Source organism: Agelaius phoeniceus, chromosome 6 (genome assembly GCF_051311805.1).
Source record: "Agelaius phoeniceus isolate bAgePho1 chromosome 6, bAgePho1.hap1, whole genome shotgun sequence".
NCBI classification, from domain to species: Eukaryota; Metazoa; Chordata; class Aves; order Passeriformes; family Icteridae; genus Agelaius; species Agelaius phoeniceus.
This window is the reverse complement of record NC_135270.1, coordinates 10,934,546-10,960,690: the sequence shown is the minus strand read 5'-3', so window position 1 is coordinate 10,960,690 and position 26,145 is coordinate 10,934,546. Positions and strand designations below refer to the sequence as shown.

The 26,145-nt window shown below is 48.2% G+C and overlaps 2 protein-coding genes across 2 annotated transcripts; one reads left to right on the top strand and one right to left on the bottom strand.

The window, feature by feature from the left end:
- Positions 1–1,879: 1,879 nt before the first annotated feature.
- On the bottom strand, positions 1,880–11,003 carry DRD4 (dopamine receptor D4). The gene is made up of 4 exons (XM_054635547.2): positions 10,773–11,003; positions 3,445–3,557; positions 2,555–3,102; positions 1,880–2,148 (listed from the first exon to the last, which is right to left on the bottom strand). The coding sequence occupies exons 1-4, from the start codon at positions 11,001–11,003 to the stop codon at positions 1,946–1,948; spliced, it is 1,095 nt and encodes a 364-aa protein (XP_054491522.1). The 3' UTR covers positions 1,880–1,945.
- LOC129122223 (uncharacterized) lies at positions 6,082–26,099 on the top strand. The gene is made up of 8 exons (XM_077179746.1): positions 6,082–10,554; positions 16,227–16,438; positions 22,086–22,155; positions 22,576–22,672; positions 23,455–23,559; positions 23,815–23,919; positions 24,120–24,221; positions 24,882–26,099. Exons 4-8 carry the CDS (start codon positions 22,584–22,586, stop codon positions 24,991–24,993), a joined length of 513 nt encoding a protein of 170 aa, XP_077035861.1. The 5' UTR covers positions 6,082–10,554; positions 16,227–16,438; positions 22,086–22,155; positions 22,576–22,583; the 3' UTR covers positions 24,994–26,099.
- Positions 26,100–26,145: the final 46 nt, after the last annotated feature.

Below are 26,145 nucleotides of genomic sequence, written 5' to 3'. Positions count from 1 at the left end.
TGGTTGGGTTTGTTCTTAGCTCCAGGCATAGCCCCCATTAGGGGTCACAACCCCTATGAAGGGTCACTATTGTTTGCTCTGGTTGAGGGGTCACAGTCCCTGTGAGAGGTCACTTGTCCTGGCTCTTGTTTGCTCCAGTTTGGTGATGGTGGATGAGGATGGCTGTTCAGTTCCTGCTCCAGGCAGGGTCACCTGAACCACAGAGTGACCCAACCTAACATCACACACGCTGTCAAACCGAAAATTCTATCCTAACTTACAAGAAACTTAAAAAGAGAGAAAAATGCCATGGAAAAGACTCAAAGGTGAACTCCAGGGAAAAGACTAGAGGTTTCTGACAAATCTATTCCTTCCACTTTGCATCTTAAAGGTCTGCTAGGTTGCATTCCATATGTTCCAAGGCAGTAGGAGCTGGTTTTCTGTCTCTCAGTGGTGTCTCTCAGAAGTGCCCTCGGTGGGTTTGCCAGTGGCACCAGCTCCTGAGGGGCATTGGTCCTCGTTCTCCCATGGAGGGAGGTGACAGGGCTCCCACAGTCGGTGGCAGGTGGTGAGTGTTACTTCCTGGCTGTTTCCTGGGAAAGTTATTCCTCTTAACACAGGGCTGAGCAGGCCCAGGGGGCAGCAGTGCAGTGCCATAGAGGATGAGGAGCTGGTGGCCACAGTGTGCAGCTCTTCCAGAAGGAACCATGCTTACAACGAAATCCAAGCAGGAACTGAGGCAGGATGGGAACAGAAATTATCTGTGATACTCCACAGGCAACTCCTTCCATTCCCATAGCAAAATGCTCACTCCTGCTTTCCAAAGTAATACTTGAGTGTTGGGAATGGTTTCTGCTCACAGTTAAATGCTGATTGCCCATTGTCTAGAACTTGGAGACAATTAGTTAATTGAGAAGACAGTCTTGATTGAGCCCACAATAACACAGCTCATTTACAGGGTTTCTTGCCTCCTGCATTCAGATGCAGCAAAGGCAGCTCTGAAACAGCACCTCTGAAAAGCCCATGGTGCCCTGGTACCTGGGGCAGCTGTGCTCCAACCCATCATGTGCCAGCTCAGAAATGCACAATACAGTCGTGGGAATTAAGTCTGTTTGCTGGTGAGAAATAGAGCACTTGCTATTTTTAGTCAAAGGAATGCTCTAGACATCCCCTTTCCGTTCTGCTTCCAAGCAAATTCCCTCCTGGAAAGCAACAATTCTGTACAAAATCATTATCTGGAAGACTGTAATTTTCTGCAGTATTCTTTTTCTCCCCTCTGAGCCTCAGTGACGAGCATCACCTGTCCCACTGGCCACTGTGGCTGTCGCTGCGTGCAGGTTCACCTAAAGGTATGAAGGCATTTTCCTGAGGCTGGAAATGGTTCCTGGCAGGAATTGTGTGGCTTCACAGGAAATTCTGGAGCACTAGCAATAACATTATGGTGCCTTTGTAAGACCTTTGTTAAACATGAGTGAAATCAGGTTTTGGGTTTAAAATTATCAAGGATAAGGGGAAAGGAGATTGCATAGGTAGATTCACCCTCACCTGGCATATGGACATCTGGAAATGAGCTTTGTAACCTTGTCTGATATGTGGACATCTGGGAAATGAGCTTAAGAGCCTTTTTTCCCCCCAGGCCCATGTCCATGTTACCTTACAGCCCTGTTAATACCACCCCAGAAGCCAGAAGATTAGAAATTACAATTATTATCCCTGCTTACATCAAACAGCAAGTGTTTAAGAAGAGGCTACACTTGGCAGTTCCACTGGGAAGAGGATTCAAGCTGCATCCAATGGCCCTGACCTGTAACACCTTACTACAAGGACTTGGGGAGCCCCTTCCTTCAGCTGCCAGCTCTCCTTATCCTCCCCTCATCCCCAACAAAGACAGCAGACCAGAGGCAGAAATAGATCTTTAATGAACTATACAAAAAAATGACCCAGTGGTTCCTCCTGCGCAGAGGGCTCAGCAGAAGAGGTGCAAGACTTTGCGGAAGAAGTTCCTGAACTCGGCGTTGAACACGGTGTAAATGATGGGGTTGAGAGCACTGTTGACGTAGCCCAGCCAAGTGACAGTGCTGGTGACTTGAGGGGGGATGGAGCAGGACTTGCAGAGTGCCCTGGTAATGTGCACCACAAAAAAAGGTGTCCAGCAGAAGAGGAAAGCACCTGCCAGGAGGACAATAAAGAGAGAAGGTGATATGAATGTTCAAAAGGGTTTAATCTAACAAAGTCTGAGACAAAAAAGACAGACACAGCTTGGGCACTCAGGGAAAAGGCAGTAGTTGTGCTGACATGTGGAGCTGGGCTTATGCCCTCACAAAAAATTGGGATGTTATTCCTGTCCTAAACATTCATAAAAAGTCTTAAGTTAGTCTCGCTTTGGCTTTGAATGTAAGATATTGGGAGTCACAGGTTTGCCTTGGAGGGAGGTTGCGTTATAGACAATGCATGTGTTCTTTCCCAAGGGTTTGGCACTGCTTTGGATTCACCCAGGTCCTGCCAGTCTGAGTGCTGTGGTGTGAGAAGGTGGCACATTTCCCACTCTCCCCAGCCATACCTGACAGCCACTCACCGACAACGACGGGCAGCACCCGCATGGCCTTGCGCTCCCGGCCGTTGATCTTGGCCCGCTTGCGCCCGTGCCCTGGATGCGGGTACCTGAGGTGTGGGTAGGACACAGTCTGGATCCCACTGTTCATCCCACACTCCCCAGGGAGGCCAGCACGGGCATAGGGGCTGCACTCCAGCAGCCCCAGCCGGGTCTGCTCTCTCTCCATCAAGGTTGGGGGGTGATACAGCTTCCTGTTGGCTCCGTAGATGCAGCCTCTCAGCTTGGCCTTCCGGGCTTCTTCCCAGCGCTTGAGTCCTTGGAACATGCCACAGTACAGAACCAGCATGACAGGGCATGGGATGAAGAAGGAGCAGATGGAGGAATACACGATGTAGTTGTCATCCTCCAGTTGGCACAAGCTGGGGTCCCGGTCTGGGACATTGTTGAGGCCAAATATGACTGGGGATGCCACAGCAAAGGCGAATATCCAGGTGGTGGATATAAGGATCAGCTGCCGCAGGTCAATCTGCCGCCGGTTGTAGTTGAGTGGGATTTGAACAGCGATGAACCTGCCAACACAGCCCTGGGTGAGTCAGTCCTGGTGTGGTGGCATCGTGAGAATGTAACCAAGGGACCCCAAACTCCTTGCCACTGTCCTTTCCCCCATTAATTTACTTTACTAACAGCAGAGGCCTGGGCTACAGCCACAACAGCCAAGGGACAGCTCTGGATCATCACACAACGAGTTTCAGCTTGGCCACCACCAATGGGACACAAACCTGATGGTGGAGGATGTTAGGGCAGAACAGCCTCCTTAGGGGAGGGCAGAATCCTCCCTGCCTGGGACACTGGCAAGGGGGCTATGGAAGCAGTGTGCTGCCCAGGCACAGCCAGAGCAGGAAGCCACTCACCGATCCACGCTGATAGCACACAGGTTGAAGATGGAGGCCGTGCACAGCATCACGTCCATGGTCATCAGGGCATCACACAGCACCGTGCTGAGGGACCATACTCCTCCCTGGAACTGAAAAGATCCCTGGGGTCAGCAGATGCTGTGTCCTTTAAAATGACAGGAACACGGCCATGCCTGGGTGCCTCAGCCCCTCATGTTTGCTCCAAACAAGCAGCCCAAAGCTGAGTGCTCCTCCCATAGCACGATGCTCCCAGTGCAGCAGCAGTACATGGGAATCAGCCCCACACAGAGCCTACAGCCTGCTCAGGGCTTGTGATTCTGGCCTGTCTGGAGAACTGAGCCCTCAGACCATCATCACAGCCAAGTGAGTCATGCTGGGCAGAGAAATGGACACAGGATGTTGCACTGCCTTGGATGAGGTCATGTACCCCCAAACTCCTCAAACCCCCAATTCAAGACCCCAAGATCTCCCCAACAAAGCAATATTGGCTGCACAGCATCCTGAGCTCAGTCCCCAAGCAAGCAGGAGACAGAGCACAAAGCTCCTCTTCCACTTCTGTGTTTCAGCCGCTCCAAACCCCTGTGTGCAGATGATGTGAACAGTTTCTCTGTGTTACACAACTGCTCCATCCTGGCAGGCCAAGCACAAGTCCAGCCTCTGGAGACCAGGTCCAGGCAGTGAGTAACAACCCCTGATTCTCTCCCCACAGTCTTAGGCACCAGGGCAGAGCAGCAGGAACCAGTGTTGGTGCTCTGAACCACCTGGAAGTGTTGACTCTGCCATTCTTGGTGATTTTCAGCTTGGTCATGTCTCAGCCAGACAGCACAAGCTCTGCACAGCCCATAGCACAGGACAGGCAGCAGGACAAACAGAAGGACAGCAATGGCTGATGCTCATACAACCAAAAACTACTTACAACGCTTTGTTCCAATCGAGTGCTTGTCTCAACCAGGTACAAACCCAGCTTGTTCTTTTAACATTAAAGCACTTTTCAGGCTGATAAAGAAATAGGTCACCTCGATCCCATTCCTGTGCCATTATTCCCATGAGCTCCTTGAGCAGAGGCAGAGACCTATCAGTTTGCTTGCACCTGCACAGGTAAGCCAGGTAGCTCAATAGGCTGTCACCACAAGGTAGCAGGGAATTTTTCCTCAGAGTTTGAGACTGTGAGGGAAATTCCTTAGGGTTCCTCTGCAGACATAGGTTAAAAACCCAATAAAATGTACAAACAAGTATGATTTTAGCTTAAAAAAAAAAGTGTTCAGTAGCAATGGCCCCTTGTCATGTCTGATTCAAACACTTAATTTTGATATTGCAAAATACCAAACACTATCTGTATTTTCTATATTTTTTTATTAAAATATATATTATAGATATTACTATAGTATACATATTGCTGCAAGTAATATATTTAATTTTCTATGTATGTTTATCTACAGATAATGTGCATCACCTAATATATATAATTTCTTATATATTTTTATCTACAGAAAATGTGCTGCATAAAAATTATTTACATATATATATATATATAAAAACCAGGGACCTTTTTCTCTATAGCAATAGTCAGCCAGTGCTCATAGAGTCTAATGTTGCTGCCCTTTAATGTTGCAGGTTTCAGGAAGCAGGTATGGATTTGTTCCTGTACTGGTGCTAAACAACAGGTTCTGGTTTCATTCATCCCAGCACAGAGTAGAGCCACGTGGGGAACACACTCCACAGAACGCTTGGAAGGTGCTGAACCCCAGGCCCTGCCAGCCACAGGGCAGGCAGCTCTGCAGGGATTAATATCAGCCAGTAATGATGTCAAGCACAGGATTATGATTAGAGGAGCTGTAAAGCCAAAGGAGTCTCTGAAGTAACTGTTTTGCTATTTTTGTACAGCATCTCCTTGAGATACCTCCGGGGGAGCTCTGGAGTCAGACCTGTGCGCTTCAGTCAGCCTATTTTCTAGCACAATGCAGACACTCCAAACTGAATTTGGGACCTGAATCATTAAAAGCCAAATTTCTGCCAAGCTCACTGGGATCTTGACAGGTTCAGTTGAGCTTATGAGAGAGAAAAATTTGATTTTGGCCTGCAGTTTTCCAAATCTATTTGTGATTTGGGGGAGCAAATTGATTCTGAAAAGGACAAAGGCTCTTGGTCTTCAGCACCATTGGATCATGTGAGATTAAAGTTGGGCACTTGGAAAATGCTATAAACCCTTCCCTTTACCCATCAACCCCCAAGACTTGGCTTTGGAGGAGGTGCTAGGAGAGAGCTTCCCATTCTGTGGTGTTTGTCACCTGCCCACCTTGGCAAAACGTGCCAAGGACCCCTCTGATGGGAGAGTAACTTTGGATAAGAGGCTTTGCTGGGCCATGTGATTAAGGAGTACCTAATTCCAGGAGGCTGCAGCAGATTAGCCCATCAAGGTACACAGTGTAAAGATTTAGGGATCACAAACAGCTCAAGCTTCCTTTAAGTGCTCCAGAGCAACTGAACCTACAGCAGCTCTTTGGGTTCTCCACTTTTCCAGAATACAATGCAGAAGTTTTTATAGGATGCTGGATGGCAGGAGACAGACTTGGCTTCTCAAACACCCTTGCAGCTGCCTTCCTAGTCAGCCCATTCTGGCATCCTTATTGCTCAGCACAGCTGATTTGTAAGGAAAACTGCCTTCTAAACCAGCCTGATGCCAGAAAAGCTCCTGAGGGCAGGAGCCAGGACAAAGCCAAAGGTTTTAGTTCTATTTTCTCTGATACCAGCCCTTGTCTCATTCCTGCCACATGCAGGGAACAGCAGGAGCCTGAAAGGGAATTAGGAGATGCCCATCTGGACTTTGAACAAGTATCTGCCTCAGTGCAGCCATGGCTCCAAGACATGGCATGGAGTGAGAAGGCTGTGACACAAGTTGGAAGAGAAACAGTCCTTGCCAGTGGGAAAAGTCCAGCATCAGAGCCAAAGAATTGTTTCCATGTCCACCAGAAACTGACTTGGGGCTTTTTGTCATGAGTTGTGACAACTGTCACAGTCCCCAGAATACACCATGCAGCCTGCAAGGGGAGAGGAAGAAGAGGGAGTGGGACATAAGACAGAGATGCCTCATGTCTGCTCTGATGTTGTTTCTTAAATCATTGAGGTCAGGGTTTTTCAGAGATTGTGAAAAAGTCTCATCATCCGTCTGAGACATTATGAGGGCCAAGAATTCCAAGGCACCTCTCCCAATTACTGGTATCTGAAAAAAAAAACCCCTAGGCACTGGTTTGTAACTGCTGGCCTGTCTCACCTCCCTGGTACTTTGTGTGGCTCAGACATCAGCCAGGCCCAGAATAACATCTATTTCCATTAAAACTGTAACATTCTAGGAAAGACTAATCCAAATCCTGCTGCAAACAAGCTGACACGCATTCACAGAGAGCCAGGGGAAATTTGGAGAGGGTAGAGGTCTGGCCTCTTATTAGAAGAGCTGCATCACAGGCACACAGAAAAAACTGCAAGAAAATACATGTTTTGATACCAAGCCAGTGACACCCTGAACGTTTTGGGCAGAACCCATCACCCTCAGCAAGATAAGAAGATAGCTCATGAGGTTTTTACTGGCTGCTCCATCATCATGACTGCTGGGAGCATTCATCTTCCCTGACCTGGAGAAGGAGCCAGGTAAACATGCAAATCTGCTCAAACTGTTTCCTCTTTTCCGTAATCACTTACTCAGGTCTTAGTGGCAAAGATGTTTACATAACCAACACCCTCAGCTCCTGCCAGCAGCTTCCTGGCTCAGGCCTGTTCCACAGTTCTGCTGCTTGGCAGGGATTAGCAGAGAGCTGATCACAGGAGCAGCAGGTACAGGTACAGGTGTGCTCCACAGCACAGTCCACGTGTGGAGCTTGTCCTGGTGCCTGCCATAATTGCTGGGATGCCTCCACTTGATGAGGACTGTATAAACTCCTGCAGGTATCCCATAGTCTTTGGGACTCCTGCCATTTTCACAGTCTCTGGAAAGAGGAAGCTTGCCTCACAAGGCAGGCCTGTGGAGCCATGCAGCTCCCTCCCAAAGGCACCCAGAGCCAAGTGATATCCTGCAGTAACTCCATAGCTCTGCTTCCTCAGGTAACCCCTGTTTAGCTGCTACCAATGCTTCAGGGACTCTCTGGGATCTTCTCACGGCCTCTCTTCACATGAAAGCAGAACTCTGCTCCTCAGGAATAACAGTTAATGCCTAAGAGTGCTCCAGGTCATCTCCTTCCCCCTTGTTTCCCATCATCCCTGCCTTTCTGGCACTGGATTGATTGCTGACACTGGAAAGCACCTGACACACTCATCAGGAAGCCAAGGCTGGCAGAAGAGCAGTGCAACTTCCCCATGGAAGTTACCATTACCTCTCCCCATCATACTGCTAAGACCTCAGATTCCCAAGCAGGCACGAAGGTAAGTGCCTTCTGCCCACCCAGGCAGGCAGCTGTGTGGTAATTACAACTGGGAACATTGGAACATGTCTTTGTTCCATATTTGGATGAGTCCAGTGGAAGGAGAGTATGTGTCCATAATTGCTGCCAGTGTCTGAAATGAGCTTTCTTAACAACCAGAAATAAAAGCCAAGATCAAGGACTCTCCCACTGTGCTCCAGCTTCAGTGAACAGCAGCAGAGGATCACCCACATCCCACAGGGAGGAATCCCATCCCCACTGGGGCTTGGAGGAGATCTGTTCTTCATGAGAATGTCAGATGTCACCTCAAAAGTCCCTCCTGCTGTCTTCTAAAGCTCTGACTTGGAGGAATGTTTCCAAAACTGGAACACAAGATGCCACCTCACAGGAAAACAGCACACAGTGAGCAAATTTCTGCTGAATGAAAAAATGCTCAGTTTATTGTTCTGTTCCTGCTAAAAAGCAAAAATCCACTGCCTCAGCTGGTTTTTGAGTTTTCCAATAGGCCCTCAGAGTCTACCTTTACTGTATCAGGAGTTGTACTAGAGTTTAAAACGACAAAACTAAAACCCCACACCAAGAATGAAGATTGAGGTGAACATTCAGGACTGTCCAGTCCATATTTTCAGTGCCTACCATGTTTGGTACAGAGTACAAGCTGAAACCGAGCTAATTTTAAAGAGCAATCACTACACCCTGCATCTTGCATCCCAACATCTAATTCTGAGTTTTGCCTCCAAGGGAAAAGAAAAAAAAAAAAAAAAAAAAAAAAAAAAAAAAAAAAAGAAACAGCAAAAATTCTGTCCTCTGGCATGGATTCAGTGGTTACTCTCCCTTTTCCTTATTTCAGAACAAAATGAGCTGGAAATCCTGCACCGGTGTACAGGAGACAATTAAAATGAAAATGGGCACTTGCAGGCTCTGAGCCCACAGAGAAGCTTCCAGGCATGGAATGGGAACTGCTGCAACACTAGAACTGGAGTTGCTCTACACATCATAGCCTCACTGCCTGCTAAGGCTCTCCCTCTCTCTCCCTCTCTCTCTCTGTACCTGTTCAGCACTTCCCTCACCTGTTCCATGCATTCCCTCTGAGCGGCAGGAGTGCAAATCCTGGTGCCTATGCTGTTTTGTACCTCTGAATGCCTGCCTGGCTGCAGGAGCTGCAGAGGATGGGAGGGAAAGACTTCTGTCATACAGCACATTCATTCCCCATGTTTAATATCCTGGGAGCAGAGACATGGAAGAATTCCCTCACAGAACTGATATTTATGAACAGCCATGGAAGTGAACGTACCAAGTGTCACCACAAGCTGGACAGTACCAGTTTTTAAAGCTCATACAGGTATGAACACCTGTTACCTGAGAATCCAGAACTTGTGGAATGTCTGTGGTATTCAAGAAATACTCCTGCCCCATTGGAAGCATTTTCAGAGGTACCCCAGAATATGTTAACCTGTATTTTATATATTCCAGCAAAACTCCCACCTGCAGGCAAAAGGAAACCACTCTGGTGTTGGTGACTGCCCATAGAGAGACCTGGGGACTGAAGGCATCGAGAGACAACGGAAAGAGGAAGGAAGAAAAGGGATCCCAATTAGCAAAAAGTAGCTGAGAAGAATGATGAAGAATGTGCCTTTCTAACCACAGCAAAAAAGAGGTAATGAGGGAAAAGCAAATCCACAAAAGCCAAGAGCACAGTGGAAAAAGAGGGGACCTAATGCTCCAGTTCTTCCTTGGTTCTTCTCATGGGTCCCCAGATGAACCTGCTGCTCCACAATACCTGTCTCCAGAGAGGTCACAGTGTCCTGCAAAATCCTAGGACGAGGTAGAGACCATTCTAAGCCCTAATCTGCAGCCTGCCTTGCTTAGGGGAGTTCACACCTCCACAGTCAGGGCCTGCTGAGCCATGGGGTGCTCTTCATGGCTTGTGAAAGAGGACAAGAGGGGAGATGCTATTCCACAGCTGGGAAGAAGATTCACACTACCAGCTACCACCAGGATGGGTAGAAAAACCTGCCATTTGGCCCAGTGGATGCTTTCATCCTCTTGAGCAGGGAAGAGCCACCAGCTGGTACTAACAGGTTCTAAAACATCCCCCTGCAAGCACAATGGTTTATTTGTCCCTGGCAGTAAATGTTACAGAGAGAACAACTCAGCCTCAGGAGTGCCTGTTCTTTCCTTCAGCTGTCACAGTCTTGGGGGTGAACAGGTTTTGGGAGTGAACAGCAACTCTGCCCCATGTCCCTGAGCTGACTCTCTACGACCGCCATCGCATGCTGGGTCAGGCCTGTGCCAACCTACCAACCAAAGCCACCTTGGTGCAGGGTGACCAAATCCCATCCAGCCCCCAGAAAAGACAGCTTCTCCTTCTCAGCCAACATGGAAAGTTATTTCCTGGCTAAAGATACTAAAGATCTCCCTTTATCTCCAAGGCTCACTTTATGCCAAACAGAACACAGCACCTGTCTCTTCCTATCCATTTGCTGACGGCAGCCTGGACAGCGTGCAAGCCGAGGGACAGCGTGCAAGCCGAGGGACAGCGTGCAAGCCGAGGGACAGCACCCCGGTGCGCCTCCGCTCGGGGCATCTCCGCTCGGCGCGGTTCGGACGGGGATCCTAGGAGCTCGCACGGAGCCGGCCCCGCTCCCCGCCGCCCGCGGTCCCGCAGCGCTGTGCGATGCCGTGACGCTCGCAGGTAAGAGCCGGGGGCTCTGACCGCCACATCCCGGGGGGCAGGGCAGTCCCGGGGGGGAAGCACTCCCGGGCCGGCGGGGTGGCGGTGGGGAGCAAACCCAGAGAGCGGCTTGGACCCTCACTACTTGATCTCTTGCCCCCTCCCGCCTCGTAACCTGCAGGCTCGGCGGGCACGCAAGCCCCAGCCCGCCGTTCCCCGGTGTCTCCGGGCTGTCTCACCTCGGAGTAGACGTAGAGGGGCAAGACGAGGAGGGCGAGCAGCAGATCGGCCACGGCGAGGCTGACGATGAAGTAGTTGGTGGTGGTCTTGAGCGCCCGCTCCGTGCAGACGCTCAGACAGACGAGCCCGTTGCCGCCGACGATGAGGAGGATGAGGAGGATGCCGAGCACCAGGGCGGCGATGCTGTGGCCGGGTACGGCGGGCGGGGGTCCGGCGGTGCCGTTGCCCATGGCCCCGCGGCGCTGCCCCCGCAGCCCCGCGCACGGAGCCGGGCCGGCCGCCGGGAGCTGCCCGCCGTGCCGCGGGAGGAGCCTCCGCCGCCGCCCCGCCCGGCCCCGGTCCCGGCCCCGCGGGGACAACTGGGTCACCAAGCGGCTTAAGGGGTGGCGGGGGGGGCAGGCTCCCGGTGTCCCGGCTCCCGGTGTCCCGGTGTCCCGAGCGCTGCAGAGGTCTCGCTGCGTTCTCACATGGTCTTGCTGCGTTCTCACACGGGGCTGTTCTCTTAAGCAATGTTAAAGAGTTGGAATTAGTACAGGTCGGGTGAATAACTGGGAAGTTTTATTCCGATGTGTGTGTAGAATCTGGTAATGTTTAGGAGTTTGTAATTAAACTGAGTAAAGATCCAGACAGTCCATGATGAAATTTAAAGATACTGCCAAGACAGGATGCTGAGGGTGTCTTAGAGCACGGAGGAGGGATTAAAAGTGCTCTTGATAAGTTGGCAAATGCAAAATGCTCTTCAAAAGGAATTTTGCACCTTACCCATGCTTGGGCATGAATAGCCAACTGCAGAAATGTAGGATACAGGAAGGAACCAGATGGGCAGCAAGTGTGGGAGCAAAGATGGGGTGGCAGGTCATGAGCTGAACATGGGGGCTGGGGTGTTTTACTGCAGAAAATGAGAGAAAAATGCTGTTTGAGGGGTACCTATGCACCTGCAGGATCAGGAGGTATGGGAGGTGTGACCTTCCATTTCCAGCCCAGATGACTTGGAAGATGTGGGAGCTGATACAGACTCTGTGAGCATCTCTGCAGCTATGCCACCAAACCTCAGCCCAGATGTTAATGCCAGGTAAGCATTCAGGTCAGCCTGGTGCTTGTGGAAGGTGGTGGGAAGAGAAGGCATAGCAGTAAAGGGACATTTATACTGCATGGAAGGGAAAAATATATAATTGGAAGATTTTTATGAGACAAATTGCTTCTAAGATCTGTTTATAGGCTGCAGCTATCAGAATTTCACCCAAACTATTGAGACTTGTGGTAGAAATCCTCTCTCCAAACCCTACCCCTGCTGCCCAAAATTCCCTTACTCTTTTTTAGAAAGGGTCACAGTTACCCCCCAGCATGTGCAGCATGGAAAGGCCACAGCCCTGGTGTCAGCCTTGGGACACAGATCCAAGCACTGTCCTTCCCTTGGACTGGACTAACAGTAATTGATCCACACAGTCTGTTTTGCCCAGCTGCTGTGGCTCTGCAATTTCATACATGAGTAAGAGAAAATTCCCTTGGTTTAAGCACTTGGACAACAGTCTGGCTGGCTAAATTCTGCCTCCAGACATGGGGCTTCCAGGTCTTTTCTAAAGCCAGCAAGAATGCCATGTCTTTAGTAACTACAGAGTTGTACCACCCTTCTCTCCCATCCTAGTGAAGGCTGCCCATCCTCATGTTGATCCCAATATCCATGGATTTGTTTCTCCAGTCATCTCCCTCTCCTAGTGTGCAAAGACAGGAGAGACAATTCCATCTGGCCTGAGTAGGACCACATCTAGATCTGTCTGTCACCAGCACTGGAGTGGGTACTCACATACCTATATCTCTACATTCCTTTTGGGAATGGCTTCTGTTGGACTCAGGTGGACACAAGCATGGTTGCACATCTGCCAGGTTTGAAGCTTGGTGATACCTCATCTGCTGGCAAGCTCAGACAAGGAAGATGGTTTCCATCATCTGGTCACAGCTTTTCCTATCTGGCTTTGTTCCCTAAAGCCTGACTCCTGACACAGCCCTCACTGAGTGAGGGGCTGGGACAACAGAACCACGTTCACTAGAGCCCTTTTTATTCTGAGAAATTAACTCAAAGTAGTAAAAGGAGGCCCTGAAGTTCATTAATGAAACTGTGTGGACAAAATACTCTGAATTTATTTATGTTTAAACCACCTGAGCAGCCAAGAGAGCAGGATGGAAATGTGACTGCTGTCCTCCTGCCTTCCCACAGGGATTAGTGGCATTCCTCTAATCCCCTTTAACAGTTAATTTACATTCATTATCTCAATTTTCCCTGTGGGTTAGTGCTGAATGACTCTTAATTCTCAGTGTGGAAGCTCATATTCCAGACTAACAGGTCCTTAATCCTAAACTAGTTTAATCCTGGAGTGGGTTAAACTAATGTGAAATAATGCTTTTGACTTCCAGAAGTGAGTAGCCATGCAAAGCACTAATTAGGACAGTGCTTCCGTGGCAAACAGGCTACAGACATTAAACACAATTCCTTTCTTGGATAAGGGGGGCTGCTCTCCTAGCAGAGGAGAAGGAAAGTCTGTCTTACATCAGCATATCCAAAGTCATGTCATGTCACTGCACAAAAACAGATGACAAAGGATAGAGTAATGGGTCACCCTCATGGAAAGCAGGAGGAGTTATGCTGGAGTGATGGACTGGGAATGCTTAGAGCACCTTTGGAGAGGTTCTGATGTGGTTGGTGTTTTGGAACAACCCTTTCTTGTTTGGATACACAGCCTGCAGTGTCCTCATTCCCCATCTCACTCTGACAGAAGCTGTAGAAACACCACAGCTGCTCCTGGTGTCAGGAAGAGGGCAGCACCAGAAAAACACCCAAACCAACAAACCAGCGGGAGATCTGCCTTTTTGGAGTGTTTTGGAGTGTTTGGAAAAGAAACTCTGGGAGATAAGCAGTGTGGTTTATGGCTGTGGTGAAGCTGGTCTTCTGCCAAGGAGCTAGGAGGAGTCCTGCAGAGACTCCCCCAGGATAAATTAATGGAGGATTCGATTCCAGCCAGTTCAAAGGATCAGGAAGTTTACGAAGTGAGACATCTGTCAGAGTCTCCACAAGGAGATGGAACTTTTATCACTGTAATTTTTCACATCTGAGGCACTACAAATTTAAATAGAAAAGGGGAACAATGTGGCTGCCAAAGTTTCAGGACAGATGTGCCAAAGTCAGCTGATGAATAGTGCCCTGATAGCATCAGCTCTCCTGGCTGCCTTCAGGTTCAGGACAAAGGGAGGAAAACAAAGAGCTTTCAAGGCCAATCGTGTTCCTATTATTTGCTATATTCAGCCTGGCAATTTTCTGTGAGACATTCATAGGCAACAAAGCCATCCTGCTTTCCAATCTCCTGTAATGCATTTCTCAAAAAGGAGGCAGAGGCAGCATTCCCCCCTCTCAGGTGAGCTTTTGCAACAGAGGGAAGAAGATGGCTCAGCTCTCTGGGCTTTCCAGACTCTCCCAGTCCCCCAGGAAGCTGCAGGGATTTATTTACATGCTGAATGGATCTCTTGACATTCACCATTCTGGTAAATTATGATAAATCCATGTAAGATGTAAAAACTAATGCTAGTGGTTATCTGTCGGGGGTGAAACTATGGAGAAAATGGCTGCATTTTCCATCTCTGTTTGCTTGGAGTCAAAACTAGGTGTTTTTGTGGATGCCTGGTTTCAGCTTAACCACATAATTGATCTCACACAAGGGTGACTCGATGAGATACAAGGGCTTGTGCCACAGGACAGATCAAAATAATATAACTCAAGAGCTCCTGCTGGGTGTAAAACATCACTGAGCTTATTAGACCCACTTGTTGGGAAAAACCTCCTGGGCAGGGGGAGAAGTGGAAGACAACACAAGCAGGAAAGGCAGGGAAAGGCGTGACTGGGAGCAGCAAGCACCATAAGTGCACCTCCCTCCATGCTCATCTTCGTGTTTACTGAAAAGGGTGTCCCTTCAGGTCCCTGACAAAGTCAGCGAGGGATGAGCTGAAATGCAGCCCAGGCAGCTGTATCAGGAGCTGCTGGGATGGCACACCTGGGGCAGCTGGCCACAGTGCACATTCTAATTCTTCTAAACTAATTCCCCGAAGCGCTTTCTCCTCTTCCCAGACACACAAACAGCTGGAGGCTGAGATTACAGCGCTGATGCCAATTAGAGCCGTGATAAGGCAGGACACAAGGGAAGTGTGAGCGTGCTCAGTGCTCCTGTAGTGCAGGTACAGGGAGCTTCCAGCTGGGCAGGAGGCAGCGCTGGGCGGGCAAGGGTGGCCAGAGCAGCCTGGGGAGGAAGCCACCCAGTCCTCTGTGGTCAGGTCCCTGTGTTAAAGGATCAAAGCATGACTTTCTCTGCACAACCCAGGCAATGTGTGGATGGAATTATTTCTGCGGCACATCCTGGCCAGAATGAAGTAATGCCTTGATTCTCTAACACTAAAAATGTTGCTGGGGAGTTTTTTTTTTTTTGTTTTCCTGCCGTTTTGGTGATGCCTGCACTGAGATGTGTTGTTCCACCCTGGGAACATAACCAGGGGGCAGTTTTTGGGGTTTTTTCCCACTTGGGTGGGAAAACCAACCCAGGGAAAACCAGGGAAGCTTTGGAAGGAGTTCCATGGGGTGTAATATTCCAGCAGGTGATTGATGGGAGTGACAGCTTATCTTTATAAACTACTTTGGGCTTCCTTGGTGACAGGGAGACAGGCATAATGCACTCATAGGATTGGAAAACATAGTTCCCTTCTTCCTGTAAAAAGAGCTGTGCCCTGAGCTTGGCTTTTCCTTTTCTGGATCACAGTGCCAGCCACAGTAAAACCAACCCTTCTTTCCCCTTAGAGCACCCATTCCCAAAGCAGGCAGGAAGAATTTCTTCTGGGGAAGAATTTCCTCATGGAAAAGGTGGTCAGGCAATGGAAGGGGCTGCCCAGGGAGGTGGTGGAGACCCCATCCCTGGAGGTGGACAAGGAACAACTGGATGTGGCACTCAGTGCTCTGGGCTGGGTGACGAGGTGGGGGCACAGGTTGGACTTGATGGTCTTGGAGGTCCTTTCCAACCTCAATGATTCCATGATTCCTTTATTTGCTTGCAGGAGGGAAGTGCCTCATGGCAGCCCTTCCAGATTCAAGGCTTGTCACAGGTGTTTCTGCTGCAGGATGGGCCTGGCTCATCAGCATCCCTAGGGAGGCATCCCAGGAGACCCTCTGGCTTAGCACCTATCCCTGCTTCAGAGGGATCTTCTCACTTCCAAAGCACCTCTTATCTCTTATCCTGTACTCAGGAGAGCCAAGGCACCCTGCCAGCACTCAAGGTACCACTCCTGCACCAACAGGATAATTTTCCCCTTGTTCTTCCCAGTTCTTAGCAAAATGTTTCAAGCATTTGAGGACTTTTTCTTCTTTTTTTTCAGTATGCCCCAAACACCTAATATTTACTTTTTTTTTTTTCCTTCAAAAGAGCTGGGGTTTACTGCAGATTTCACCCAAGGGTTTGGCAGGAAGCTGATACAACTTTGACCAAAATGACTGAGATCTGCTCCAGCACAACCCAGAGCTCCTGACAAATGTTTTGCTGTCCTTTGCCCCTGGATAATGCTGCCAGCCATGGATGTCACCAGCATGTCCAGCACCTTCTCTCCTGGACTTCAGACCAAGCAGGCACAACTCCAGGTATGTGACATTTTGTGCTTTTGTCCCTCACATCTGGTTTTTGTTTTAAACTGGTGAAAATCCAGAAAGGTGCCACATATTTCAGTCAAACAAAGCAGGGGAGAGAGACACATATCCTGGATCTACCCACCTTCTTAGCTTAATTTGCCCCTTTGAGATTGGGGTATGTGTTTTTCTGAGGTTCCATGACCATATGGGCCTGTGATCTTCCTTCTTCTTCCAAGTCCACCTGGGCTGCCCTACTTGCCTCTTCCTTCCATCCCACTCTTCACTCTTACAGCCAAAATCATTAAATCAGGTGGTAAAGATTAAAACCACTCCTGAAAGCATCCTGTGCAAGAAAGGAGCATTTAGAAGGCTAAATCCTCCAATCCCTTTATTCCAATTAGGGGTCCTTTCTCTTACAGACCAGGGTGTGATGCAAGGAATCTCCTCCAATCTGCTCTCAGCTGGAGCAGCATCACTGTCATCACAGTGGCGTGGGCAAGGCTTACCTGCAAACACACAGAGCCAATCCCCACTGCCCACATGGCCTGACACAGACACAGGAAGGGGAAAAAAGGAATGGGGGAGGTAGAAGTTCTTGAACACCCTGTAAGCTGATTAAAGGGTATTTTACGTAGGAAGGATTTAGCCATGCAGTTCCTAGTACCATCTGACCTCAATAAACTCCCCTGCCATGGGCTGGTGCTGCCATTGCATGGGGCACAGCTTGTGCTGGGCTCCCCAAAGGTCAGCTGCACCTGGACAGCTCCATCAGGACTTGGGACAGCATTGCTGGACATGTGTGGGGCATGACATGGTCCTCCCACAGCCTTCTTGGCCTGGCTTAACCCTTGTGCATTTTACCATCCCAAAGACATGGTGCAAAGCATGGCTGTAAGATTTTGGGCTGTGTTTTGGCCAGTCTTTAGGAAGAAGAGAAGCTCCAGCAGATTGTGGGGTCTGAGTTCTGGACAGGCTGGCAAGGATTGGGCAAACTTTGTAAGGACTGCCCCAAATAAACAGCAACTTCAAAGGCTGGATGGGCTTTCCTTGTCCAAGGCAGGAGCAACTATGTCCACTTGACAATAGCAGCATTTTTCCAGCCTGTTCTTAATGCTCTCTGGAGGGGGCCTCTGAATGCATCCACACTGCTTCACCAGGGAAAAATATTTTCTGATCTCCTGCATCAATTACTTTGAAGGGTGAATGGGAATTCCTCCCCTTCACAGCTCAGAATGACCCACCCTCCACCCGCCCCAGAGCTCTGAGTCTGATTTTGGAGAGTCTGCCTGCATCCTCGCTGTGCTGTGGGCTAGGATAGGTAGCTCTGTGATGAAATCCTCTCTTTTCTGAAATGCAGTTTCTTGTATTTACCTCCAACATCAAAAAAGGCCAGGCTCACATGTTCTCTCAAATATTGCCAAATTTGGGGCTAAAGCATTTAACATGGTGTCGCAGACATCTTTTCATTAAAAATCCTTTCTTAGGATTTTTCTTCCTGAGAAGCTGAGAGGCATCAGGAACAAAATGTAAACAATGGTTATCTGCTGCTGTGGAATGCAACAGGTGCATCTGTGATTGGCCCATCTTGGATGTTTACAATTAATGGCCAATCACAGCCCAGTTAGCTTAGACTCTCTGTCCAAGACACAAACCTTAATTTTCATTCCTTTCTATTCTTAGCTTAGCTAGCCTTCTGAGATGAAACTTTTCCTTCTATTCTTTTTAGTATAGTTTAATGTATATCATAAAATAATAAATCAAGCCTTCTGAACATAGAGTCAACATTCTCGTCTCTTCCCTCACCTGAAAACCCCTGTGAACACCGTCACAACATGGCTCTAAGATGCTGCCTTTCACACTGCAGATTTGGTGACCCCTCCCACTGTAAAGAGGAGCAAAAAGACCTTCCTCAGTTCCATTCTCAGCTCTGATGCCTTTGAGACAGAGCAGTAACAGAGCCTGGGTGTTGAAGGGGGATGGTCCCTGTGTTTCATAATCTTTTCTCTCTGTTGGCACGAGGGTGTCCCAGGCATCAGCATGGTTACTGGGAATAGCCCTGGCACCCATGGCAACTGGATTTACTTAATGCATCCCATCACAGGTCTCTGCATGCTGGGCATGTCAGTCGGTGTCAAGCCTAAGCACAAGTGACTGCACAAAGATCCTGATGGCTTTATACCTGGCAGCGTCCCCAGGGCAGCTCAGGGATGGCCCCAAAGCTCATAGATCCCTTCTCCATCTTGTCCTGGGGCAATTCTCCCTGCTGTCTTCAAGGAGTGTGTGTGCACAGCCTCAGCACTGCTCAGTGTCACCTGTTTGTGGCACTCTGTTAAAATTCCTGTGCCATGGACAGGTCAGTCAGGGCAGCCAGGGGCTGGGATCAGTCCAGCCCAGACTTCCCACACCTGCAGGTGTGGCAGTGGTACAGCAGCAGGGATCAGGTGAGGCCGCTCATTTCCTCTGTCATTCTTAGAGCCAGAAAATAGCTGAAAGCTTTTCTCTGCAGTGATGCTGCACATAGATAATGGGTTATAGATTTCATCTAAATGGATGATTTAATCCTGCTTTGTGCCTGCTGGATGCAGGCAAGGGGAATCTCCACTCTCCTGCTGGGACTTGGAGTGTTCACACAAATGGAGAATAAAGGTGCAAATTCACAAAGCTCCTTTCAACTGATATTGTTAAGCAGGATTCTTTATTACTCCTATTTCCATAATGTCTCCTGATGAGAGTTTGATGTAAATTCTGGTTAAGGAGAATCAAATGTTGTTTCAGGACTGAAAAATTGGTTTGGGCTCTGGTTTATTCAGTTATAAATTTCAGCTTGAAAATGCTTTTGAGCTCTCTTCATGGCCCTGAATATCCTCATCAGGGGCTTTCAGAGCTGCACTGGAGCTCGAGCCCACATTTGTCACCTGCATTAAGTTGCAGCAGTGCTGGGCATAGCCACACCATTTTCTACCCCATCACCTTTTCACTCTGCCCCTGCTGCTGGAGGCAAACCCCATTTTTTGTTGCAAAATAGTTAATCAGGTTATTTATTTCATGTTCTTTCAGTCCCCAGAACCTTTTAGTGTCCTGTTATACACCCTCTGCTGCCATCGTGGGGCCACTTTGTCATTCCAACCTCTTCTCTGTCCTCTCGTGGCAAACTGAGTTTCCCCAGAGCTTGGAGGCATTTCAGACCCACTGAGGTTGTTTGCCAAGGAAGGAAAATCACATTAGTAATTTTTACCTCCCTACATCTTGTCCAACTTCTTTTATAAACCTGAAGCTGCCGGCACCACTGCAGGCAGAAGCAGAGGCAGAAGGCTGCCACTGGAGAAAGCAGGTTCAGAGAGGAGAGGAGAGTGTTTGGGAAATGCCTGGACCAGAGCAGGTCCCAGAGGAGGAAATGGGCTCCCCTGTCCTAATGCTGACCATGGCAGGTCTCGATGCTCCAGGCCTGGAAAGGGACCTGGAGTGTCCCTGCTGTTTTCCCCTGTCCCTGGGGCAGGGCTCTGGCTGCAGCCTGCACTCACAAGCTGGAGGGCTGAGGTTCTGCTCATCAGGCCCTGGGGCATTCTTCAAAGAGAAAGATGATGGGGGAAATCTTGTCCCTCCCAGTCCTCTAGTCATGAGGATGCCCTTTGCTTTTCCAAGGAAAAAGATAAGTAGATAAGCTCCCATTTCTCCAGTTGGAAGATTAATTTTTTTTTTTTACTATTATTATTCCTTATTCCTTCCAAGCTACTTTATACCATGCAAAGAAGGAGAGAAAGGGTAATCTTATTTTCTTCCTCTATTTCTGAGTCACCTTTAGCTGCAGTATTTGAGACCAGCCAAACCTCAGCAATGGCAGCGAATATATTCAGGGTGTTTTCCATACATGTATAAGTATGCTGGCTTTTTAGATGCTGTGACAATTTGTACTTGGCAGACCTTTCCCAGTTGAAACCACAGTTCAAAAGGTTGTTGCTCCCTCATGGAAAAGTGAGCCCTGATCCTACTGATCAGGCAATTCTTGCCCTAAAAAAGTGACACATTGTTCAGCCAAATCACTGCTGCACACAGGGACTCCCTGACAGATCCTGGCAATTGCAAACAGCCCAAGCCAGGATGAAATTACAAGAACAGATTAAGCTCCTATCAAGAGGTAATTAAAGCCAGGAAATAATTATGACAATCATAGTGAATCAATTGGTACAAGGATGTTTGCCCAACAAATGTCATTATAGGCAGAAGCAGGAATTATTATCCATCAGCAGAAATATTCCATCAAATTGCTGTGAATGACCTGATCAGGTAATTAAAGGGACATTCCAACCCCGCTGCATTATTTGCTGTTAATCATGATTGCTCATATCCATATCTTTACTCAAATAATTGCTTCTGATAAGGCTGCAGATTTATAGGGGTCCCCAAGAGGAGCAGGCAGTGGAGCATCAGCTGTGAGCCCAGAGCAACCCAGGTCGGTGAGTCCTGCTGGGGTGAGTGTGCTGCACGGGCTGCCTTCCCCTCTCTCTCACTTTGGGTGGATTTCAGACCTCTGTGATGCCTCACTGAGCCATTGCCATGAGGCCACCCCTGTCCTGAGCAGCAGTGCTGGAATATGGGGGTTTTCCCTCCTCAGGGCTCCCAGCCTGGCTCAGGGTGTAGTTCTTTCAGCTAAAGGTCCCAGCTGGCCAAAGAGTTTGCAGTCATTTAAAACCAGCATCAGTGGGGAGGAAATTAAAACCTTGGAAGTGTCCTGCTAAAGTTAAACAGCCCTTCAGTGATGACACTGGAGATCTACCTGCTTCTTGGGGTGTGGGTAATTTAAAAAATCATTATTGATAGGAAGGAAAAGTTCCCCAACAGCTATCACTGCTCTTGGGAACTTCAGCAAGCAAATATGGTCTACCCAGGGGACACAAAATTACATCCAGAAAGAGAAAAGAGAAGTTGATCACCAGATTAGCAGCTAGAAAGGTTGTGAAGAGAGGGGAAACTCTGGAGCCAGGGATGGGGTTTTAAATGGTCTCTTAAATATGGTGCTGCCAGAGAAATGCCAGCCCGTGAGAGGCCAAATGCTGAGGTGAGATCCTGGGGTCAAGGGATTGTGTGACAACTGTTGGGCAGATAGAAGGACAGGCTCAGGATTCAGGTGCCCCTTGCCCAAGGATGCTGTGGTTTTGGTGGCTGTTTTCAGCTCCTCCTGCATCACAGGACTGTGGAGGCTGCCTTGTTTGGATTCCAGTAAGATGCTGATCTTTGAAATGTCCTTCTTGCTTTACTATTCCATCCCCTCAAAGCTGGATCAGGCAGGAAAACACAACACTAAAGCTCAAAGTGTGTGTGAGATGAAGCTTATGGTTCCTTCATCCTCTCATATGTTTACTTTGAAGCCCTCATTAAATATTTGCCCTGTGGTTTACAGTGAATAAATTTCTGTATAAATCCCTCACTCTTGTCCTTTCTCCTTGTGCCTCTTCTCATCTTGCAGCACCTCCAGAGCAGCAAACAGTCCCAGAAGGGGGGGCTAGAAAGTATTCTGAATTCTTGGACATTCTCCTTGCATGTTCTTTGTGCTGTTTAGCTTCAGAATAAAGTAAAAACTAAGTGGGAGGATTTGATTTGGGGTTAGTAAGTGCCATCTTGAGAGACTGCAGGACAGTGATGAAGGTTTGTTTCTTTGCAGGAAGAAGATAAAAAATAGAGGAGTGTATTACAAATTACAGGTAGAGCTGCTGCGTGATCCTTGAGGAAGGGTGAGCACCTGGGAATAAAGGGGGAAACAATCTGGGAATAAAGGGGGGAAACATGCCATGGTTTGTGATGAACAAAATGTACTTTTCTTTTTATTTCAGTGAGAAAACAAAATAGGAGGGCCTGCTGTGACTTCAGATCTGTGTTATTTCATTTTTCCTTCTTGAAAGGTTAGAGGATGGGCACACACAAGCCCTTCCTCTATATGTGAACAAATTTTATTTATCATATGTATTTTTTTTTTTGTCTGAAAGCCCCTTGCAGATGTCTCCAGGTGTTTATCTCTGCTGGCAGGAATTCCTGCTTTATTTAGTTACAGTGGTGGTGTTTCCAGCCCTGTCTCTGTGGGGCATGTGAACTGCACCAGATACACACCAAGGCCTCTTGTCCTGCTGCTCACAAAACTTCATGTTTTATTTCAGGAGAGAACATGGTTTCCATGATGACAACTCTGTGGCAAGTAATTATTCCCATGGTTGTCCTGTCCCACTTCTCAGCATCTCTGCCATCCTGGGAGAGGTAAGCCTTTCTCAGGACTCTGCTTTCTTTTTCTCCATGGTTTTTGTTCAAAGAGCCTGCTAGCTGAAAACCCAGCCTTTTAGCTGTCTTCTTGAACTTGCATCTGCTTGCTTGTGGATCTTCTTTTTCCCTAAACAGATTTGGTTAAATGAGTGCAAATACTGTAAATGTTTTTCTTGCTTAAGGATGAGAAAGTTAATTTTATTTAATTCAGAAGAAAATTTGTGACCCCAAAACAAAACACAGTTACAAGGACAGTTTCGAGTCTGTTTTTCTCCTGTGCACTTACACAGCCTGATAAAGGTGAGAGTTTCTGTTTCCAACAGCCTGGTCCCATGAACACATAACCAGCAATAGCCAACCCTGTAAGTTCACCAAGTTCACCAAGGGAGTCGCCTGCAAGGGCTGGTCTTTGCTGCTCTTTCCTAAGTGCTCTTCAGCTTTGTGTCTCTGGATATTTGGTTATTACTTCTCCAGCCTCTTGTCCTACTCTTTTGTGCTGAATCATCAATAACCCCACATTCCCACATCCTTGTGGCAAGGTGATTACATCAGTAAAAGCAAGGGCAGGTCATTTTCCTGTGTGATATTTAACAAAGGTATTTTTTAAACTCACTTTTTCCCCCTATTTTGGTGAAACTTTGCCAAAGTGGTACGAATTCTTGCCCATGTGTGTTTGGGACTCTCTTGCCTTGAGGCAGCAGTGTTTAATGCCTGTTCTTGTGTGTTTTTAAACCATTTTAAACCCTTTGACTCCCCCTTTTCCCTGTTCCAACCCGCAGGATGGAGCGCCACGCAGACGGGCTCTTCCACAGCGAGCTCAGCAAGATGAACGGCAACGCCTACGTGCAGCAATTGGTCAAGCACCTGGTGGGCCTCAAGGACAGGTGAGCACCAGCCACACCCACCCTCCTGGGGCAGGGAAGTCTCCAGGAGGATGTGGGATCCCTGCCCTGAGGGTCTGCCCATGGAGCTGAGCTGTCCAGCTGCAGAGCCAGCCCCTGGCTGCCCAGGATGAGGACGGGAAGGGGAGGGATACAAGGCCCTGTAGTGGTGGGAGGAGAGGCATTGCTGTTTGCTGTGGCTCATGGGGAGTCCCACATGGCTGGGAGGTGCAGCTGCTGTCCCATGTCCCCACACAGGTCCCTGAGGCACTCGGATGGGCTGTTCACCAGTGAGTACAGCAAGATGAGAGGCAACGCCCAGGTTCAGAAATTCATCCAAAACCTCATGGGCCGCAAGCGCAGGTGAGAGGGAACCTCTGGTGTCCCAGTCCCCACCCAGGCTCTCACTGCCACACTGGGCCAGCAGCCCCCACTGAGGCCATGTCTGTGAGCACAGCAGCAGATACAACACAACCTGCAAGTGCTGCTCTGCAGTGGTGGTGGTTTGGTTACATAATTGGTGGTTTGGGGTTTTTAATTATTATTAATTTTCTTTAAACCAGCTCTCCTGGCCCAGTCAACACTGACATGCAGGGGAGAGAGGGAGTAAACAAACCTGAGGAACTTTGCTTTCTCTGGTTGTACCAGAGCTTTCTGAACACCAGGTAGGTGGGAGGGATTGGTCACCTCTGTGACTCTGAGCCCCACAATACTGAAGCCAAAAGAAGGCTTTTATGAACAGCCATAGAAAAGTCAGTTGTTAAAATAGTAAAACCCGGGGAAGCAAAAGAATATATTTTCTTAATAATTTCCTAAGAGTTGTCATTCTGGATTGAAGCAATTATTCATCTCATTAAGAAATGTGATCTAATGGTTAAAATTGAAAGAAAGTCTTTGCTACCCTGTCTAAATTCAGCTGCTGATTGGAACACACACCTCAGGATGGATTGTCCCAGCACTTGGACATTGTCTTTTCCTAATGCCCAACAGCTTTCCCTTAGACATCTCACTCTTAAATCACTGTAATTAGGAGGAATAAACTGGCCTAAATAATTAAATAATTAAATAATTTAAATAATTAAACTTAGTACCTCTTGTGCCACAATGGAGGAGAAACACCACTGTGCATTTGTAGAGTGCCTGGCAGCAGGCAGCCATGATCCCTCTATGGGGATCATGACCTGCTCTTTGGAGTCATCCTGGAATGTCACAAGGTGGCCTTGTCACACTTTCTGAAGTTCATGCTCTCAGAAATAATTTTTTTTTTTTCTTTTCTTTTTTTTTTTTTTTTTCTTTTTTTGTCCCTGATTTTTCCCTTCCCACAGCCGCTCGGACAGAGATGCCAGGGAGGCTGCTGCCATTACCAGCCAGTACATTTGTCCCTTCTCTAAGCAGCTGGTTGCAGACATGAAGGAAGATACAGATGGTTCTGAATGAAGGTTAAAAGAAACAAACAGCCAAGGAGACAGCTTTGCACATGTATGGCCTTGAAAATAAACAGGGAAGCTCTTGCTTAGGAAAAATTCTTGAGATAGGCAAATAAATAAAAATAATCCTGTAAAGCAGTCAAAAACCAATGAAACCTTTGAGATTATCCCAAGTGAAATGCATGTGGGTGTGTACTGCTGTCAGTAGATGGAGCCTGGGTGAAGCACATCCCTTCCACTCTGTGTTGGCATCTGGCTGCCTGCTGCTGATCCCAAATAAAAATGGTTAGCTGTGCCTGTGCCTTGGCTGCTCTTTGGGAAACTGGAATAAGGATGGTTCCATTACAAGGTCTTGGATTATTAGGAATGCAGGGGAGGAGCATTTTGCCAGAACTCCCCACATGAAGTATGGTGGGACACATGGCTGGGACTGAGGAGTGCCTACAGTGCAGCTGTGCACAGAGATCAGAATCAGGGCTCCATGTAGCAGGAACAAAGCCAGATGTTAGGTCTTATGGCAAAGAAATGTTCTGAGAGCTACACAACAGAGATAATCACTGTAAAAGTTATTTCCTCTCCATTCTGCCCCTGGAGTTGAGGGCCCAGTTTTGTCACAGCCACTGAAGACAAAGCTCCACAAGGAATAATTTGTTCCTGCCACTTAATGAGGTTCATGTACTGTCCCTCTGCCACACAGGCAGATTGCTCCCCTTTGATGGAACAGCCCACCAGCTTTCCTGTAAAACCAATGGATTTCGGAGAGCAGCTCTAAAATAAGGATCTTCAGCTGCAATCCTGTGCTGTGCTGTGCAGCCCTGCCCAGCCCATCCTGCTCCAGCAGTTTCAGCATCTGTGATGGACCTGACACCTGCAAAAGGAGCTGTTCTGACTCAAATGCACACCTAAGCACCATTCCCTTGCTGAGGAGCTGATCAAGCCTTGGCAGTTGTTCATTTTGGTCCATAGGAAGTCTCTGCTAGTAAAGATTCCTTTTGGAATACTTTTGGAAGGAGTGTTGACAGCCTGGATTTCAGTAAGCTGCTAATAACCACCTGGCTGAGGCACAGCATCTGAGAACTTCCTGAAATCAGAATGAATTTTAAAAGATCAGTGAGAGCAGAGGTCCCCTGAAAAATTCAGGAAGCTGCTGAGGTTCAAATAG